The sequence below is a fragment of the Gobius niger genome (genome assembly GCF_951799975.1).
Source record: "Gobius niger genome assembly, chromosome: 2".
NCBI lineage: Eukaryota > Metazoa > Chordata > Actinopteri > Gobiiformes > Gobiidae > Gobius > Gobius niger.
Window position 1 is genome coordinate 20,227,892 of NC_136853.1, and position 21,518 is coordinate 20,249,409.

The following is a 21,518-nucleotide window of genomic DNA, read 5'->3' on the forward strand; positions in this document are numbered from 1 at the left end:
TGATGGGACAGAGTGCCGGAAGCAAACACACGGCTGAATGACATGAGGGTGTGTTTGAATCTAATTAACTGTGTAATGTGAGAGGTGCTGAGAGTGTAACTGGAACTGACTGGAGTGTAATGTGTCTGGCAAGCAAATAATAGAGAGCTACTGTACAGATCAAACGCCAAAACAACTTTAACTTTATTTACAACGATGACCCGATAAGAAGCAACGATACGTAACAAACATTAAAACGTCCTCAAATAAAACAGCATTATATATTATACAGACAACGCTGCATAGGTATTGTTAAGATGCACCGATCCCATACTGGTATTGGATATCGAAGCTGATACTGGAAAAAATACAATATCGGGTATCGGCAACAAATATCTAACACTGAACCAATAACCAGTTTTGGCTCTCAACGCCTTAAAAACACAACTTTTACCACCTTAATCTAAGTGGCCATGCTGTATATCATTGTAAAGCTAGCAACCAGGGGAATTCAATCGCTGAGTTAGTTTTAACCTCCGCAAATGTATTTTTGATCGCCGCGCAAAATTCTGCGCTTAGCAATAGCATGCTAAAGCTAGCGGAGCAAGCTAACGCTAACGAAAGCTAATCAAGGCTGGGTCAGAAACATAGAAATGCCTAAAGTAGCCAAATAATATAAAATAACCACTGCTGAAGCCAAGTGTTTGTATTTTAGTTTACAAAATAACTCATCCAAACATATTTGTAATGATAACATCACTCAATGTGAGTTGTTCATATTAATGTAGCCTAAAGGATAAGTAGTGTAGAAATGTCATCCTTGTTAAATGTTTATCCAAGAGTTTATCAATAGATATAATTGATCTGTAGCATGACAATAAAATAAACTTTATTGATCTTACAATGGAGAAGAATCAATTACATTTTTTAACTCAGAGAATGTCACTTAAAAAAAAAAAAAGTCTCTTGGTTTCGGTAAATATCTGATCAGATACTCAAACCCCAGTATCGGTATCTGTATCAGGAGCAACAAAGCTGGATCGGTGCATCTCTAGGTATTGCCATGGTTGTGTTTTCCCAGGTTCTGTCTACAATGCTTGGTTTGAATCAGAAGCACGGTAAAATATTTGACTTTCATCACTGTGAAACTAATTGCACTGTCTGTGTTGTTTAATTGCAGAACAAATGGTGAAATAATTCGGGCAAACGCAGCTGAATGCGGAAAAAAAAAAAGATGAAGAAAGAAAAAACGGATTCCAGCACCTTGGACAGCAACGGTTCCCTCATAAAAAAAACAGAAGGGAACTCTAATGACGCTCACGCCAACTGCCAAGAAGTTTATGAGAGAAAAAAATATCCGTCCAAGGGAACACTGTGCTTTTCCGCAGTTTGACATATGTTACATTTACACAGTGGATGCTACATTTTAGAATTGCCTGTGAGTTTGTTTGTTTCTGCTTTATGAAAACAGTTCTCTCTCATGTTTTGTTCCTTGTTAGCTGCTTTGAGCCATCTGTGTCCATAATTTCCAAGATAAATTGACACCAAACTTTGATGCAATGGTTAATTCCACACTGTGCAACAATTCACCCAATAAATAGAATAAAGTACAAGCATTTATTTCATCACATTCATTGTTGAAATTGTTGTGTGTTTGCTGAACGGCTCACCTAAGACCTGACTTGGAGATGTTGACTTAAGGCAGCTAATGAGTTTTAAATAGGTTAGCGCCCCATCCAAATCAATTTTCTAGGTACCCACTGTGAAAATAGTATTTGTTGTGTCTAGCTGGTCATTAGGAGCATGATTTGTATTGCTGGCAATAGTTTAATCCAAAATGTTAAAGCAGTACTATGTAACTCATGCCCCTAGAGGCCATAAGCGCCACTGCAGGTGTCGTAGCATGTTGTGGTTTTTTTGAAAGACAAAGGGACAGAGGGATATTGTACATCCAATTACACAATGGAGATAATTTTTTCACTCAAACTTGGCTGTAACTGTTTAAATGGCGCTAGCCCGCAGTTAGCTTTGCCCGTTAGCCTGTTAGCTTCTTCTTCGTGATTCCATTACAGTGTATTGGTGACACCAGGGGGAGATGAACACTTGTATTACCCCCCAGAGGAACTACGAAAAGGATTTATTATTTGGTAAACAAGTTACTGTGCTTTTACATGGCGACCACTAACATAAACAAAATGAAAAAATACAACTGTCGCTACTTTGGGGTTTGCAATGCAGTTTAGGCTAATTAAACCTATTTGTGAACTGCATTTTTGGACAACCCCCAAAGTGCTATAAGCTCAGTCCTTCGGGCAAATATATACATTCAATGTGGCCCTTGAGTCAAAAGGCTTGCCCATAACTGGATAATGGAGCCAGGTTTCAATTTTGGTTTATTTTATTGAGATAACAGGATTTATTTATTATTTTTTTTGTCAGAAGGGATTTTGAATGTGTTAAGTTTTTAAGTTAGCTAGTTCAGTGGAAAAATATCTGCAAAAACTAACATGTTTGCCTTGTTTGGGATTCCACATTTCAATCAATCAGGCAAGGAATTAGACATCACGAATCCCTCTGAAAAATAAATAATTCTTTAGTACCAGACTGGAAAGTTTGGAGTGTGTAAGCTACTAAAGTGGAAATGTTGCAAGAGTGTTTTCTTTTTTTTTTTTTTTTTTTGCTGCTGCTGCTGCCTCCCTGTTTCCATATTTGTGAATGAATACATGTGGGAAAGCAATGTTGTAGTGATTTCAAGAAAAAAGCTAAGGCATTTTAAGAGGTGAGTTTTTCTTTTTTTTTTTTTTCAATCTCAGTATTGATCTGCATGAAAACTGTCTGTGTCGCCTGCTGTGTTCAAACTGGTTGTTCTCTTAGCCTTTCTTAATTAATGTTCTTTTATTAGTGGTGTCAATCGATAAATCTTTTAAATCGGATAAATCCCACTTTTAAAATTCGATTAATCACGATTATCCACAGTTAATTTTTCTCTAATAATTATATTCATTATTAATACTTGGCCGGCATTAAACTTAAAACATACACTTTTAAAGCATTTGTTCACTTTTCATTACCGGTTTCATAAATCTATGGGAACAGCTAAACAGCTTAAAACAGGGATCTCTCCAGCCCGTTCTTGGTCGCTCGCCCAAGGCTTTCAACCTTTCTGCACCCACTTGATAATCACATTATAATTTGCTTTGGGTGGTGAACATTTTGAACAGAATCTGCAAACTGTTAGGTAGAGTATAGGAGCAAAAGTCAAGTCATTTTTTTGTTGAAATATAAACGTTTCTTAGCATCATGACAAAAAAAGGTAGGAGACCCTCGCCTCACAATATCATGCAAGTTAGGGATGCACCGATACTACTTTTTCTAAAACCGATACGAGTACTTTGATTTAAGTACTTGCCGATACCGAATACCGATGCGAGTACAAGGCATTTTCTTCAACACTGACTTTTTCACAAATCGGTTAGTAATTACTTAATTTACTCATTTGCATTTCCTTAAGTAAAGTAGGCTACACTTATAAGAGAAGTTATATCAAAATTGTACAGATGCCTTTTTTTTTCATTCAATATAATTTGTCATTTTTATTGCACTGTCCATCATAGACAGAACAGCCCATGTCCAAAAGCTCCTCAATGCCTGTGCTTTGTTCCTTTATGTATGTTTATATAATAGTTTTGACGATGTTACATATTACTGCAGCTAAATGGTCTCTTTTTGCCTTTACTTCAGCTCTGTGTGGATTTTCTCATGTGTTTATAACAACTTAGCCAGTTGCCTACAGCATTTTCATTGTTTTGCTGCAGCTCATTTTCGCTCAATATGGACATGCTGTATCTCTTTAAGTTGGATTTTCTGAGAACTTTTTAGTCTAGCAGTGGCTGGAGCCCAGGGGCCTACCATCGTCAAGGGCCTATCAGAATTAAGGAAGAAAAAAAATAAAAAGGTGATTTGTTGATTTTCATGCCAATCGCTTCACTTTTCCGGCATTACTTACCGAAAGCAATGATTGCGCTGCGCTCTATACCTGGAGTGGGCCCGTCCTACCTGGCCCAGAGGGATACATGTAGGAGGAGCAGGGTTAGGGTTTTTGTGGGATTTAGGGTTAGGGTTATAGATTAGCGTTAAGGTTAGGGTTTGCGCTGAGGGGGGGTGGGGGCCTACAATTCTGTTTAAGCCCCAGGGCCTATGGGTAAATTAAGGTGGGCCTGATCACTGGGTTAGTTTTTCAGATGAACAAGACCCCGTGCATAAAACGGCGTAAGAATCACCAAAACAGTTAGCCGCAAGCTAGTTCACAACATTATCCTGTATCTTTTAAACACTGCAGACTCATGCTGCAGCACGAACAACATTTAGCTCTGGTTAAATCTAGCACAGACTCTGATTTAGGGAGTATCGTCTGTAATAAAGTCAGCTCTATGTGGAATATTGTATTTACACTAAACAATTCTCCAGTTTGTTGCTCTTTTCTCTCCTCAGCTGAGAGGTGCCCCCGTAGGAGCACCGGCCACGCGTCAAGTGGTATCGGTTTCTGGTATCGGGACATCATTAATGAGTACGAGTATAAGTACAAGCCTGTGGTATCGGCCTGACACCTGATACTGGTATCAGTGCATCCCTAAAGAAAACTGTGATTATTTTGCGTTTAATCAATTATTAAGAGACACTGTAGGTGAAAGCATTGATTTTTCACGCAGTGGTCGAAAAGGAGATTTTGATCTAGTTTCCTCCCTTTACATCTTAGTTTTTATGTCAGAGTATAAACTTGACACAACTCACCCTGCATGATGCTTACTTTATAATGTTTTGTCCGCGAGCGAGGAGGAGATAACCCGGAAGTAGCAGCTCCGCCGCTTCACAAAGCCGTCTTTTCCACGGGTATTCCTTCACAAATATTCACATGTTTTACATCCGCGTGCTCTGTGAAGGCAGGGTGTCCGCGATGACACTATCACCCAAATATGGTGTTTTTCCATCTGGGAGCCACCAGACATGGAGGAGCGAAGAAAGGTGCACTCGGTACAAACCTTCAGGGCCTGTTTTTGCTTCACTCATGTGTCCTTATAGCCCCTACAAGCTGATTTATTCAGCTGTGAACAACAAACAAGGCATAAATTTGAGTTTTTACAGATGTTTCCACTTATGATTGGCTTATTAAAAAAAATAAACAAGATCCAAAAAAAACAAACATGTTACTGATATATAAATAAAATAAAACCATACATTTAAATCTGGGTCTATCCTTTAATGAAAATGTAGGCAATTTTGAACATTTTCATGCACAAAATGCCTTATTTTTATATGAAACATAAAATGACAGAAAACCTGCAATACATTCTTTTCTCATAATTTAATATCAGTAATGTTCAGCAAAAGTTTCAAATTAATATCTCTACATTTATTATTATTTTTTTCTATTCACCTGCAGTGTCTCGCCTTAAAGCTTTAACTTTTACAGCCGGAGCGGTTCCTTTCAGTGGAGTTTGCATGTGTCTGCGTTGGTACTTCGGTTTCCTTTACCACTAAAAACATGTACAATAGGCCAGGAGGAGGACGGCAGATGGCTACAATCTGGCGTGGCGTGTTTACATGCATGTATGTGTTCATTAACATGCACTGTCCCGACCGAATAAACAAAGCAGAGAACCCCACCAAAACAACTAAATTATAGACATTCCAGACAGGCTCCATTCGAGTTCACTTTGTCCGATTGTTGGTCAGAGCTTTGCTAAAAGTTCACTGAGTCAGTAGTTTTGTGGGAGGTTTGTGTTTGTGAAGCTGTTTAAGAAATGTGGTGCGCTGACTGCAAGACACAAGAGTGGAGAAGAATGCTGAACACGACGGGGTCAGGCAAAAAGTCTGCACACAGCACACTGACAGAGACAAAAAAAGTGCTTTTGCTACCATCTACTTTACAGTCTAGAATAAACAACAGTGTGAAGCTTTATGCGGACAAGGCATTCACCGTTGCAATGCTTACTCCCGACTCACAGGACCCATGCAGCTCTGTCTGCGTATCATTATGATGGAACTTGGCTTGTGTTGTTCAAGTGCGCGTTAATGTGGATTTTGAGGGCCTTAAAAACAATTCACAAAGCCACATTTAGCACAAACATCATTATCTCAGTGAAAGACGAGAGGCAAAAAGAAAAATCTGTGCTTAAACTACTAAGTACAAATGATGGCTGAAGAACCCTATCTATCCTTACACACACACACACACACACACACACACACACACACACACACACACACACACACACACACACACACACACACACACACACACACACACACACACACACACACACGCACACACACAATCTTGTACTTTTATCTTAGTGAGGACACTCATAGACATAATGTATTACCCAGACCCTAACCCCTAGCCCTAACCTTAACCATACCCTTGATCCAAACCCTAACCCTAACCTAAAAAAATCAAACTGGTCCTCTCAATGTCATAAGTACAAGAACACACACGCACGCAAAACGCACACACGATCTTGTACTTCTATCTTAGTGAGGACACTCATAGACATAATGTATTACCCAGACCCTAACCCCCAAACCTAACCTTAACCGTACCCTTGATCCAAACCCTAACCTAAAAAAATCAAACTGGTCCTCTCATTGTCGTAAGTACAAGAACACACACGCACGCGCACACACACACACACACACACACACACACACACACACACACACACACACACACACACACACAAACGCACGCACACACTCACGCACACACACACACACACACACACACACACACACACGCACAGACACACACACAATCTTGTACATCTATCTTAGCGAGGACACTCATAGACATAATGTATAACCCAGACCCTAAGCCCCTAACCCTAACCTTAATCCTAACCCTAATCTTAACCCAATAATAACCCTCACCCTAAAACCCCATCTTGAAGAAAAAAAACTCAAACTGGTCCTCTCAATGTCGCAAGTACAAGAACACATACACACACACATCAGATGAGGGGCCATCACGTTGGCAACATCAAATAGTAAATTAGATGCAACATGCACAAATGTACGAAATATCATATTCTACTTTTCAGCTTGCACTCTCTATGTAGCACCTGTTTTTGATAAATGACTCCCTTAGTGTCATTTTCTGTCCATTATGTAACCCAGATCAGCACACGAGCTGCCACAGTATCTTCTCATCAGTGCTTGTAGCTCCTGTGGCAGTACTACTTTACCAGTCTCGTGGGAGAGTGGCACAGACAGCCCACACAGTGAATTAGTCAGTACTTAACCCTGACAGTTTCTGCAAGCCTACTGTTTCTCTTCTAATTGCCATCCTTTCCTTCTCAGCAATTAAGTCATCCTGCAGCAGGGGGGCTTTGAACCGCAGGGCTGAGGAGAAGGCTGGTAAAGTCCCCAGTTTGATGAGCCCTCAAATCTGCATCTGAGAAGAACTTATCACAATCCAGTTGGGCAGTTGCATCATGATTCTAATCTAGCTAATTGAGTGTTTAGAACCTTTCATTATGACACAAGTCACAATATAAATTCAAATGGATTGGAGATCCAAATAAATGAATATTTAGATCATCAAAAGAGGAGACAAATAAATAAGGCTTTGTCACCAACACTCATGATGGCTCAGTAACTCCTTGTGCTGTGTGTCAAAGGTAAACTGTACATTCATCCTGCAGTATCTTTGTCTGTTTGTTTTGTTTTTTGAAAAAAATAAAAAGGAAATGAATGAATGAAAGGGAGTAGGGTCTCTCTAGCTCGTCAGAACAATGGGTAGAGTCTAGACCAGTGGTTCTCAACTGGTGTGGCACCGGGACCCACAATCATCATGGATGACAAGCCTATATACTTAGACTTGTAACATATAATGTAATGTTTCCTCAAATTTTTTTTGATTAAAGGGCCCATTTTTGAGCCCAGACCTGTTCACCACAACTGCCTCTAAAATCCTGCATTGTCACTCAAAAAGGTGTTACTTTGGGTCCGAATTGTCGTCATGGACGAGCTTAATATAGAAGGTGCAGTTACACGTATGACCTGAGGTGGCAGTAGTGAGTATAAAATGGCTAACTTGCATCTAGCCCCTTTAAACATAAAATAAGACAAAAGCTGAAATTATGATATAAAACAACCTGATATCAGTCATTTGAACAGACACCAGTAATATTCTATACTTTTTCTGTACATAATAAATATATTTTTTAAATAAAAAAAAATTCTGAGAAAGACTCGCGACCCATTGAAAACAGTTCTGCGACCCACCAGTTGAGAACCACTGGTCTAAACTATCTTTTCGTCTCTTAAACCCTGGCTAAAACAGCCTACAGTCACAGCAAAAGAGAAGACAGAAAAGAGAAGAGATCTAAAAATGGAAGTAAAGGCTCCAAATATTTCGATAAATATGTATGGTCTTATTACTATAAGCACTGTGTGTGTTCTCGAGAACATGCTTATCCTCCAAATCCCATATCAACAATATACAGATTTTTTTTTCAAATGAAAAACTTATTTGAAACATGGGTTTCAGCACAAAAAGTTGTTCATAGTTTTGAAATTCTGCCGTTTTACGCAGTGACACAACTTTTTAGAATTGTTTTTTGAGAAGTTTCTGCTCCAGAAGTGAAGATAAATGTATAATGTCTGGTTTGCCATAATGGCTCTTTGTTAATGAGATTTAATTTGGTTTTGATGTGCATCACTTCTAAAGCTGTCTCTCCAGTGTCGCTGCCAGGCCTGGTTTCTCCCTCAAAAATACGCTCCTAATGGGAAATAATTGCTCAGTCGGAACACAGCAGCAGCTCAGGGGATCTGCACCCTGCTCAGATTTGAGACTCATGATTGGTGCAGACAAGTGCATGACTTCCAAGTGTTGGAAATTGTTAGTGCTTCAGTCAGCAAATGAGAATTCATGTCTGATGCCAGAGAGGGAGCTGATGGTCCCTCTGTGGTGGCATGTCCAAAAAACATATGCTCTCATTGCTTCGAAAAACTTTAGCCAAGTCGGGCTGGACATTGATCTGATAATTAGGTTTTAAATATGTAAATATACTGTTCATGTCCGAGCATTTGAATGATGTCATTGACAACAGACTGGCCTCAATTATTAACTTGTATAATCCTTTATGTATGTAATGTAATGTATACTTATATACCTGTAATAACCTGATTTATAGAATCAGATACCTGTAATGCAGAGGTCAATGCCCCAGCTATCAGTAATTCATGCCCCTGAGTGAAACGATGGAGATATCAGAAAATGCTACTGGCACTCTACAATCCACAAGTGTTTCTACATTTCAACATTAAAAAAACAAACAAACACACATCCTTGTTATCTGTGTGTAATTGACCTTTTTGTGACCCAATCTCTGGGTGGTTAGCCTGGCACTTTTACTTGGCCTCAATGACGCTCCAGGATCGATGTGGTATGTGTAATTGTGTAACCATGGAGACAGGACTGAAAATGCTGAAATGGTAAATTATATTTGAAGCAATGGTCATTTGGTGTCACTTGCATTCAAACTAAGCCTCACAAACACACATATATTCAGGTGGCCAACTGAGCAATATGAAGCATATGTGAAGCTAAGTAAAGAAGGCGTGCTTTGAGGAATAATTATTTCCCTGACTTAAACAGTAGCAGCTGCAGGGTTTACAATGCTTCTGGACTGGAGTACAGCCAAACCAGCAATGCACAGACTGTCACAAAAAAGAAATTGAAGAAGCTGGGGAAAATCATTTCAATTAATAATTATATCAACCATTTCCGAAATGTCCCTTTTCGCTTTGGTTAGTCTTTCTAATCTCTCAGTAACCATTCTATTTATACACCATTTTGACTTTTTCTAATGAATACTGAAAGACCATCAATAATAGATCCCATTTGTGTGTGTGAATGCTTTTTTGGAGCAGCAACATGAGTCATCCGTGGGATGTCTCTGTGCGGCTTCCTTCCTCACCTTGACTTTGACCTTAGGAACACCACATCGAGTCTCTCTGCTTTGCTTTCAGATTGAACTTAACTGGCCCCATGCGTGTCTCAAGCACTTATATACATTTCCTTCATCACACACCCAGAGCTGCTGTTGCCTCCTGTCTGGGGCCTAATGCTGCGCAGAGCCTCAGATCTCTGTCCTCTTTCTTTAGTCCTGCCTTCCTGGCTGTGTCTCTGTGCTTCCTTTGGCTGCAGTCTGCTGAATTAAACATCAGCGTGGCCTCGTGCAATGACTGCGTCAACTGCATCAGTTCTGCTTCCCCTTGTCCTCTCCAATTACAGACAGCTCATCGAAACCCATTCAGGAGCGGGGTCAGACAAATGTAACACCTTGTTTCTGTTTAAAACAAATAGGGTCCAGATCAGCGCTGACAGGCAGACTGTGTGTTTTTCATTTGAGTTCAAAAGAAAATTGCATCACGGCTTCCAAAGATGTTCTGAAAATTAGCACAGAAATGAAAAGAAAAGTGAAAAGTGTAGTGTGTATATATATATATATATATATATATATATATATAGCTTGGAGGAAAAAGAGACCGCCCGCGGAGAGTGAGGAAGAGTTTTTTACATATATATCTATTATAGAAAACGCTATCTCAATGGCCGCCGCCTGGGCGCCGCCATGTTTATTTCCCATTCCGACTTTGAAGCTAAGCAGGGACGGGCCTGGTTAGGACTGGGATGGGAGACCGTTTGGGAACACCAGGCAGCCTGGCGACAGTACTGAGTGTGTGCGTGGTTGGTGCTGCCGTGCGTGTGCGCGCATCCAAACAGGGCGGTGTGTGCGTATATGTGTGTGTGCGCGCGCGTGTGTGCGTGTGTGTGTGCGCGTGTATGTGTGCGCGCGCATCCAACCAGGGCCATGTGTGTCATTGTCACTCACCGCTAACCTGCAGACGCTCCGCACAGGTACAGTTACGTCCTCCAAAACACATCTGCGTGTCTTTGTTTAAGTCTCTCCTGCAGTCACCGAGGCTGTGGTTCATTTTACATCCAGGGCTGCGTAATGTTAGAGACGCTGACAAATGCGCTAGATCCAATCCTGCCCATATACGTCTCCAAAGCTTTGTCTCCGAAAAAACAGTACACGCTAAACATTGCCCAAAACCTGCTCAAACACGAGCCTCTAATAAAACGCGCTGCTCCGACTGATTTATCCTCCGTGTGCGTCAAAGCGAAAATGACACTACTACTTAACGAGCGCATGGCCTGCACTGCGTTGTTTGTTTTCTTTTTTTTTACTTTGCTGCTGTACCATTTGTTTTCTATTTTGCTTTCACGTATTGTGAGCCCAGAGGCACATTTTATTCTAAAGCAGCTTTGAACGCATTGCCAATTTTATTGTAAGGTTATAAATACTGTCTAACAACAATCATTTGGCTATTTCAGTTCAAAACCTACTCATTATTTTTCTGATCGTACACTACCGTGATGCACCAAACCACGGGTCCTGCACCGTGACCCAAACCGTTAGAGCTGAACCCCTAATATGTATCCATAATTATTCCACTGTCTCTTGAATTCTATTCCCTGAGCTTAGCGAAAATATTGTCGATGTAGTTTATAAGAAAGGAGTACGGGTGCATCAAACACTCCAATTGCAGTTTGTTTGACATTATTTTTAGCATTCATTATTTTACACATTTGTAGTGGCCACAGTTTTTGGCATGGGTTGGGAACCACTGGTCTACAGCTGAACTGTGTGACGGGTTGGACATTTCTTTGTAATCACTCACAATCTCAGAATATCAAATGTGGAGACTAGCGAGGCCCGGCCGAAGGCCGGGTCTCAGCTAGTATATATATATATATATATATATACTTTTTTTTTTAATATATATATATATGCGATACTGGAGGGACAGAGTTCGAGACAGTGCTTTCTGTTTGATGAACTGTTGAAATTAAAAGTTGAATAGAAGATGTGTTTGCACATGCAAATTACAACTGCATTATTCATTTAGGTTCAATCCTGATCGAGTGGGTGCCTGTGGAGTAATTATACTTAGGAATAATTAATAACAAGGAGGAAACGCTTGAGTTTAGGGAGAGCCATAATTACTCTGTGTTAAACATATTTTTAAGTGAGATGCATAAAGTTTGTGTACGTAAGTGCATCAGTAATTGCTGCATTTTTAAATGCTGTGATAATCTTGCTGATAAATGTTTGCATACAACACACAATAATCAACAACAAAACATTATCTCTTCCATGAACCACTGTGTGATGAGAAAAAAAATGGTATTAAGCTCTGCATTTAAATGGGCTAGGTGTTAAATATTAATTGAGTCATTTTCTCCCAGAAGTCTTCTGTTCTCACCAGTTGCCGTTACGGCTCAAGTCTAAAAACAGAGAGGTCTGCATCAAGAAATGTGTTTCCATCATTTTTGTAAATGAAACATCCAGCAGACCTAATTAGATCATGAGCGATGTTTGGATAACTATTTCGGTTCATTCATGGGCAGAAAGTTTCAGGATGTATTTTGAATATTCAGTCTTGTGGCAGTATCAAGAGTTGCACCATCCCATTCATTTACTTTATTGTGGCCTGTCAGTGTGTAATCAATCAGAGCTATGCATTTTCATAAAAAATATTTCATTCCAAGTAACAGCCTCATTGCTGTGCCACTTTGATTACAGTGCAATGCTGATTTGAGGCCTTTAAAATGCATTAATGGTGAGGGAGGATTTGCATTTATATTGGATTTTCTTTTCAGGCCACATGAAAACCTGCGATAGAGCTGTGCAAACAAAGACCAAACAGCGAACACGGATCATCTGAAACACATTCGACCCCATAATAGAGTACAGGAAACGCAGTGACAGATGCGAGTGTGGGCAAAAGAAGGGCCATTGCCTTTCACAGCAGAACGAGGAGCCGCATTATTCAGATGTGGCTGCAATACACGAGTGCTGCAGAGCGACCAGTCAAAGTGTCTTTCTTCTCAGAGATGATTGCCATACAAGTGATATACACTTATGCACACAATGGAGACCAAGAAACAGAAACTTGATTTAGGGCGGAGACGGCTGAATTTTGTACGATTTCAGACAGACATTGTGAAGCTTCTACATGGCTACACGCATCAGCATTGAGTATATTGTGCATTTCTCTGGTATAATGTCTCAGGCACATTTCAGATGATTATGAAATGTGTTGAACTTGTATTCTCTGACCTTAAAAGAATGCTATGAAGTCAACATTTCTCTCCACACCATCAAATAATAAGCCTTTAGGGGGAGCTTAATTGTCGTCTCTCACCGTGTCACTGTTCCTGTTTCAAGTATTGAACAGGTGCTGGCACACTTGCAAACGTGTGTTTATTTGTCAGAATGGGCGCTGTGCCTGTGTTATTACAGATTGGCTAGATTTGCTGGTTGTTGATCAAGATGCATTGTCTAATCCTGCATTCTGCCTCTGGGGTAATCTGCCCTGAAAGCCAAAGTCAAAAAGAAATGAACGCTTTGTCTTTCTCTGCAAATCTGATTCAAATACTCTTATAGCGCTAAATCCTGGAGGCACGCGGAGTCCCCGGGGAAATTTGCTAAGCGATTGGGTCCCCAGTGCTGGTTAGAGCCGGACAGGGCAATCATGTCCCAAATAGGAGCACAAGCATGCATGATTTCATTCAAACCAAACATAACAACAACCAATATTACTGGTTTGTGGTTTTCCTGTCCACATTATTAACTATCACTCTAGTGGTTGGCGTTTAAATTGTGTGGAAAATGTTGCCATCGGTGATAGCCAAAACAATGTAGAGGGATTTGGGTATTTGACGGAGAAAAGTGATACATTCTTATTTTCTTTCAGCTTCACCCATCTGACTCTTTCCTTAAAGCAGTACTAAGTAACTTGTTTACCTTAATAAATCCTTTCCGTAGTCCCTCTGGAGGTAATACAAGTGTTAAAGGGATGATTGCACGGTCTTTCATGTCCCCCTTGTAACTTTGCCTGCACCGGGTCGGAGGCCCCAATACACACTAATCGAATCACGAAGAAGAAGCTAATAGGCTAACAGACAAAGCTAAGAAAAGCTTAAACAGTATTTAAATCCAAGTTTGAGTGAAAAAAAAAATATCTCCATTGTGTAATTGGATGTACAATATCCCTCTGTCCCTTTGTCTTTTCTGTCAGCGTAGGATTTACTCCCACGGACAATTAATGAGTAAAAAACTGCAACATGCTACAACACCTGCAGTGTCGCTTATGGCCTGTAGGGGCATGAGTTACTTAGTTCTGCTTTAAAAGGGGGGTATTATGCAAAATGGACTTTTTCAAGCTTCACATCATGTAATTATGTCATTCCCTCATTAAAAACATGCCTGAAGTGTTGCCTTGGCACATTCACGTATTTTTGAGTAATCTGTAAAAACTCTGATGGCAGCCATTTTAGGGATAGGTTTGCCTGAGTCCTCCTAGGAACGCCCCCACCTCCCGGAGACGCCTCCGAGCTTTCGTCACCAGCCGAGTAACCAACCACTGCTCCTCAGCAGAACCCCCTCCCCACTGATGCCACAGACAGCGTGTGGAGGGGGCGTGTCTGAAAGAGTCAGAGGTTCTTAAAGAGACAGAGGCCTATTTCAAGACATTCGCTACAGCCATTTTGAGAGACCAATTTTATACAAGGCAGTTATTCTAATTTACTGCATTTACAGACCAACAGAAGGTTTCATCATCATTGTAGTGTGCTATAGACTGGTGCTATGTGATTGAAAAAAGCATAATACCCCCTCTTTAAGACACTGGTTCCCAACCTTTTTTGTCTTGCGCACCACTTGAGTCTTCTGTTTATTGTCGGAGTACCCCTTACTCCAAGGATGCTGCATAGTATGAGTTCTGCATTAGTGTGTATTGGGGCCTCAGACCCGGTGGCAGCCAAGTTGCAAATGTGGTTTTCTGGCCAGAGATACCGGGGGAGATGAAAGATGCCCCAATCATCCCATTAACACTTCTATTACCCCCAGGGGGACTACAGAAAGGATTTATTAAGGTAAACGAGTTGCTGCTTTAAAGGGACTAGATGTAAGTTGTCATTTTTTAACTCGCCACTGCCACCTCAGGTCTTACGCGTAACTGCAGTCTCTATGTTAAGCTTGTGCATGACGTCTGGAGGTAGTTGTTACAGTGACAGTGCAGGCTTTTAGGGGCAGTTGTGGTGAATAGGTTTGGGCTCATTCTCGGACATTGCTGGAGCATGTTGGGGGTGACAATACAATCATTTTAACATTTTCAAATTCCGTCTAGTCCCTTTAATATGAAATAATTCCGAGTACCCACTGCTAAGTGCTCAAGCACCCCCAGGTTGGGAAACACTGTGACTTTGCACATCAAATGCTAAGTGTTAGACAAAAACAAATCTAAAAGAAAGTTGCTTGCTTGTAACTTTATGCTTAAACGACACAGAACCATCGTTGGTGAAATTAATTCAGAAAAATAAACTAGTTGTAAAAGAAATGCATCGAACATAGATCATAACATTGATACTCCATATGGCAGTTCTGTCTTCCAGATCCAAGCACAAGATAAAAACATCTCTTTTTTCACATCTAAATTAAGTCTATCCAAACGGTAAAGTTAACATTTAATTATCTTGTCAAAGGGAAACTGATATTGTGCTAAATTTGACGGCACTTATGGTTTGAACCTACTAGTGCCTGGGGGCCCTGCCACTTCACATCCAAACCCACACACTCGGCTTATTTTAATAAATGACTCGAGCGTCACAAGCAGCTCTCTGAGGAGGCCTTGTGTCTGCTCAAAGTATCGTCAGAACTTCTGCCTCTGAGATCCACCGTGTCTCTGTGCTACATCCTGCTCTGTCAATGTACACAGTATGCAAATCCATTGTTTACTGTTCGTGTGACAATATGAAGGCATGAAAGCCAGTGGGGACGGAGGCTGCGGCAAGTTAGCGAGACAGACGGAAGAGAGGGACTAACTCTGTGGAAGAAATGTTGAAATAATGGGGAAGATGACAATCATATTACATAATCTGGGAGAAAAATGCAGAGCTTTGTACCAAACGTGTGTTCTTCCAAAAATAAACAATTGAAAGGACAGTAAGGGCATAGGTTTGTGTGTTTACAAGTCCTAGCATATACAGTATAGTACTTATGGCAAGCATGATGATGAAAAAAAGGGGGAAAAAGCCACAATTTATATTTTAAAGTTATATAGTCTTTTGTCCAGTACTCAGAATAAAAAGCACTTACCTATAAATTTTATATCTGGTCGTAAATCCCTGGTGGAATTTCTCCACAAAGGACAGGTAACTCCTGGAGTGGTGGAAAGGTCCTCGGTCTGAGATGAGCCAGTCATACTGTTTGGTGACATGTTGCTCAGTGGCCGATGGCTCCTGGCGCTCCTGGCGGGAAGACTGAACTGTTATATGGTCCCATATAAACAGGAAGCAGATGACCTCAATAAACCTCCAGTTCATGCTTTGTCTTAAGCCGCTCTCTGTTCATTCTCGCTCCATTCTGTGGAGACCTGACAGAGACAAGAGGGAGGGGGACAGAGAAAGAGCCATTACATGACAAAATCAATTTTCAAAGGCAAAGTCTGAAAGTGAGGTTAATTGTATTGTAAGTGAACAAATAAGATGGTGCCCTTGTCACTGTCACTTTATTGTGACGTATGCTTTCACACCCTTTGCCTCTGCGGAGTTTGGAAAATCTACATACTAGACTGCTCCGTGTGATGAGAGGACCATTACCCTTCAGCAGACGAGCATGAAGAACGTTCTCCGTGAAACACTGTCTTTTGGTCTAATTGGTGTCATGAGCAGATCTGACAGGGTGCGAGGGGCGCGCTATGATCTGTTATGACATCCTGCCATTACTGTGGGAGTGCTCGGTTTCCCTTTACCCACTGGTGTCAATTAGAGCCGCAACAAATGCTCAGTTCAAAATGTGACCTTAATGTATTCTCAAAAATTGTCTGTTACAAAATGGGGATTTTGTCATGGGTGATGGAGTGGATCAGCGTTCGCATTTGCATGAAGTTACAACATTTGTGAGAAACAATCATTGATGTAGTCTGTGATTACAAAGGGAAGGACTCTTAAAAGTAAAATTGGTGGAAGTGAAAATCATGAAATTAGTACTAAATATAAGTATTAGATATTACACTTAGTACTAAAGCAGTAATAGAATATAGTAGAACATTTTTTTGGGTTTGTACAGCTTTGGAATACTTTTTTTCCCCAGCTCAGTTCAGTTAGCTTTGTTGTCAATTACTCATCTTAACTTGTAGATGTACAGACAGACCAGACACGGGAGTAAGCTTTTCCTGCCAACATCTTGTACCTTGCACTTGTGTGCTAGACTGGCTTAGGGGCTTCTGTGTCCACCTTCTAGTCTGAACCATGAGTCAGACAGACTCATGGTCCAGACTAGAACTTGAGAAACAGAGCAATGGAGGCCCCAGGTGTAGACTTTGCAAAGATGCCCCAGCACATAACTACAGGGTGCAAGACATACATGGAGCGCCTTAAACAAGTGGCTGGCATAGTACAGCAGGGGTGACGAACATGCATCTTTGCCTGATTGGGTATGTTTAATATAATGCGGCTCTTTGCATAAGAATTGGTACATATGTCCCATAAACTATAACAGTCATTAAGAATAATGACCCAAAATCCAACCTTAGTCCTACGGACCCTGGTTCCCATCTCTACACACATGAATGAGAGTCCGTAGCTCCTCCGTAGGCCTACACCAGTGTAGGCAAATCATGGCACTGGGAACAGCTTCTATGCTTCTCACGTTTTTCACTCTTTATTTGATGAAACAGGTCAAAATTAGGAAATGAAAAAAGACAAAAGACGAGCCCTAACGAAGTATATGATGCGAAGCCCGACATAAATCAAAGGCTGTCCCAGTCAGAGCATAACAGCGGAAAATGTCAGTTTATTTAATATAAATTGATTTCAATCATGGTAAGGTGTAAAACCTTTAAATCTAATACATTTTTTTTTTTAAGGAAAAGGTCAGGCATAACGTTATAGTTTATTGTGATTAAATATGATAATCACATTATATTTAATCACAATAAACTACCACCCCTGGATCTCGCAAATGGTCGGTGCCTTTGTGGCTCTTCACAGGATCAAGGTTGAACATTTTGGCTTTTGGTCTCTGACTAGTTAGCCACCCCTGGTGTACAGGAACATCTGTCCAGAGTATGGGCTGGAAACCCCAAGGTCCAAGTGGGAAACACCTTCAAAGTTGTTTCCCACCAGATACAGACGGACAGAATGGTAATGGTGAACCAAGCAGACATTGTGGTGGTGCCCGTGGTCATTGGGGTACTCGGGGCAGTGACCCCCAAACACATCAGTCATCTCAGCCCAGGAAAGTGCAGCCCTCAGAACTGCAAAGAAACCCTCAAGCTCCCAGGTAGAGGATTCGTGAGGAAGAGATATATTCTTTTTAAATATATATACGCATACAGCGAGAGAGAGAGAAAGAGAGTGGGAGAGAGAGAGAAAGAGAGTGGGAGAGAGAGAGAAAGAGAGTGGGAGAGAGAGAGAAAGAGAGTGGGAGAGAGAGAGGGAGACAGAGAGAGAGAGGGAGAGAGAGACCGAGAGAGGGGGGAGAAAGAAAGAAGAAAGAGGGGGAGAGAGAGAGGGAGAGAGAACGGGGGGGAAAGAGAGAGAGAGAGAGAGAGAGAGAGAGAGAGAGAGAGACCATTATACAGTTTCATTCTTTGCCGGATCCTCAGGAATAGTTCAAGATCCGGATCCTCGAAAACTGAGGAATGAGGGATCAAATTAAGCTCTGAATCCATCTTATTACTTTGTGGTGCCAGAAACATTAGATCCACTTGGCAGAGAAATAATGTCTTAGTTACTGATAAGGAATTGATTTTCATCTGTAATTGCCTTAAGAACTTTGGCCTGTAGCTGTGAATAATCTAACAGTGAGCTATCAATTGCACCAGTATAGTGTAAAAAAAAAAAGACCTCTCCCTTTTCCATGCTTTATTAGAAAATGACATGTCTCAAAAGAGCGAGGAAAATTTAATAGACCCTCTGATAAATCACTTGATTGAAAAAGTGAGAGCAATCACATCATAATGATACAAGCCCTGTGTCTTTTTTTTACATTTTACATACTAAAGATCTGCCTGAATTAAACATTCATTTGTTTTATATTTGTCAAACGTCATTGTAAACTGGGAATATTACCCGTCAGATAAGACCGTTGTATTAAAGTATAATTACTATTTTGACAGAAACAAAGCATGTCTTCTAGTCTCTCATTAAAAACACAGAGGCAATGATAATAGATGGTGGTTTATAGTTAACATGGCAGTTTTGGGCTAATTAGACTTGTCTGATCTGAGCAGTCAGGATGAAACAATACCCAGAGACAGAGAAATCTGGTGCAGCGCGGGGGGTGGATTGATAATGATATCCGTTTATGCAAATAAAGTGCCCTGCAGATTTAAAAACCTACATTTTCGTAATCTGAAACAAGGATGTGCCCACATATCAGTTTCTGCAAACGAGAAGCACTGGTTAATGACGACAGCTAATAATGAGCGTGTGTGGCACCGTCGCATGAACACACAAATGAGTTTTAATGGATTTTTTATTGGCTTGTAATGTGAAACTATTACTCGATCACATGACTTTGACCTTGAAATCAAACCTTATATTAATTTAGAGCAAACTTTTACATCTGCAACGTTGTGCTAGGAAAGAAGCACTCACCAGGTGCTTCCAGTATTCGCTTTCATAAAACATGAACTCTCATCATAAATCAATGACTTTCAATTAACAAATGCATGCCTAATTGGTCAAAAATCCAGTATCTAGAGCCGAGTCGGTAAAACTCAACCCGGTGACCATATTGTTCATCACTGCAGGGTGTAAGATGCTGCAGGGAAAGCTTGCATGGAGAGCCGTAACCAAGTGGCTGGTATAGTGTACAGGAACATCTGTGCAGAGTCTGGGAACCCAAAGGTCCACGTGGGAAACACCTCCAAAGGTGGTAGAGAATGACCGAGTCAAGATACTGTGGGACTTCCAGATACAGATGGACAGAATGGTATTGAACCAACCGGACATTGTGGTGGTGGACAAAGAGCAGAGGAAAGCCGTTATGGTCGACATAGCAATACCAAATAGTTGCAACATCAGGATAAAGGAACACGAGAAACTAAAGACAGAAGGGGCTCAGAGCCGACAGCACACTCTGTGCCGCTCACACTCAGAGGGACGACCAGGGAAGAGACAGGTATCACAAATGTGTCGCTGTTTGTTTTAGAAAGAAAGAGTCAGCCCCTCCCCTCAGTGTTACCATGGAGACCTGTATAGCTGCACCATGATGTGACTAAATAAAGTTAAAAAGGCTTAAAGGCCTACTGTATGATACTCGATGATAAAAGGCAAATTCTTTTTTAGGCCAATGACGCTTTCTTTTTCTATAATGCAACATTATTGATGCTTTGAACATTAAAGTTTGTCCTAACTTTTGAGCTCAAGTGTCCTTCTTTCCAGAGTCATGGAAGTTGGAACTGGTCACCCTCGATAAGAGTATTAGGGTATTAAAATGATAATTCAAGGGACATTTAGAATAGTTAAAACGTGCGATTACTCCGTGATTAATCGCAAGTTACCCATGACATTCATGAGATTAATCTCATGATTGAATATTTGAATATATATATATATATATAGACTATACATTTGCGCCGCTTTGGAGTTAGAGGCGTGGCTCTGTCAGATGTGTTAGAACTGAAGGCTTAGCGTTGGAATGACGATGGTCCACAGAACAAGCACAAGGACCATGTGGATTGTGTTTTCAGTCTCGGATTATCTCTTGCAGAAGCAGGACCCGGGCCTCGTTGGACAGCACGTTTCTCTGCCTCGTTTGTTACAAAAGGCCTAACCAGCGACTTCAAGGTAAGGGATAAAATCTATGGACAGGTTTGCTGAGTGTGCGATGAAGCAAAAGGCGCGCAGTGTTAAGAAAGCACATGTTTTAATCAACACCGCACACATTTGCACTAGCACAGGGCGGCTCATTTGGTCTGGCGCTCCTCTCAAATATCCTCTCATAACCCCTCTCTTCTCAAGCCTTCATTTGTTATGCTGGTTTCACAATCTGGGCTCTGACTTGATTAAATAATATCTTACAAATGAATGTGACATGTGCATTTACTGCTGTGCCTGAGCAGAGGGAAGAGCATTTCAGTGATGCAATGTTTGTTTATGATTATGAGTATTTTCTTAATTGACTAACAGTTTCACATATTTTATATGCATTTAGAGATATTATAATTCTACCGATTTGTGGTGACCAGTGACCAAGCTACCAGAACCAGTATTCAAAATATATCATTTAGAGCAATTTGCAAACGTGTAAATTTACAATTTGGTGAAAAATAGAACAAGATGATCATTTTATGATATGATGTTTCTTATGTGGCCCCTTGTAAAAATGAATTACCCATCACTGATCTAAAGAAAACTAAAATAATTGGTCACTATAGAGTATATTCTAATAACA

General features: G+C 40.7%; 1 protein-coding gene across 1 annotated transcript in view; it reads right to left on the reverse strand.

Annotated features, from left to right (window-relative positions):
• brinp1 (bone morphogenetic protein/retinoic acid inducible neural-specific 1) overlaps positions 1-21,518 on the reverse strand; it is a 132,859-nt gene that overhangs the window by 85,148 nt on the left and 26,193 nt on the right. The window contains exon 2 of the mRNA XM_079581068.1: positions 16,212-16,488. Coding sequence (XP_079437194.1) covers positions 16,212-16,438 — 227 coding nt within the window. The 5' untranslated portion in view covers positions 16,439-16,488. The remainder of the gene's footprint in view (positions 1-16,211; positions 16,489-21,518) is intronic.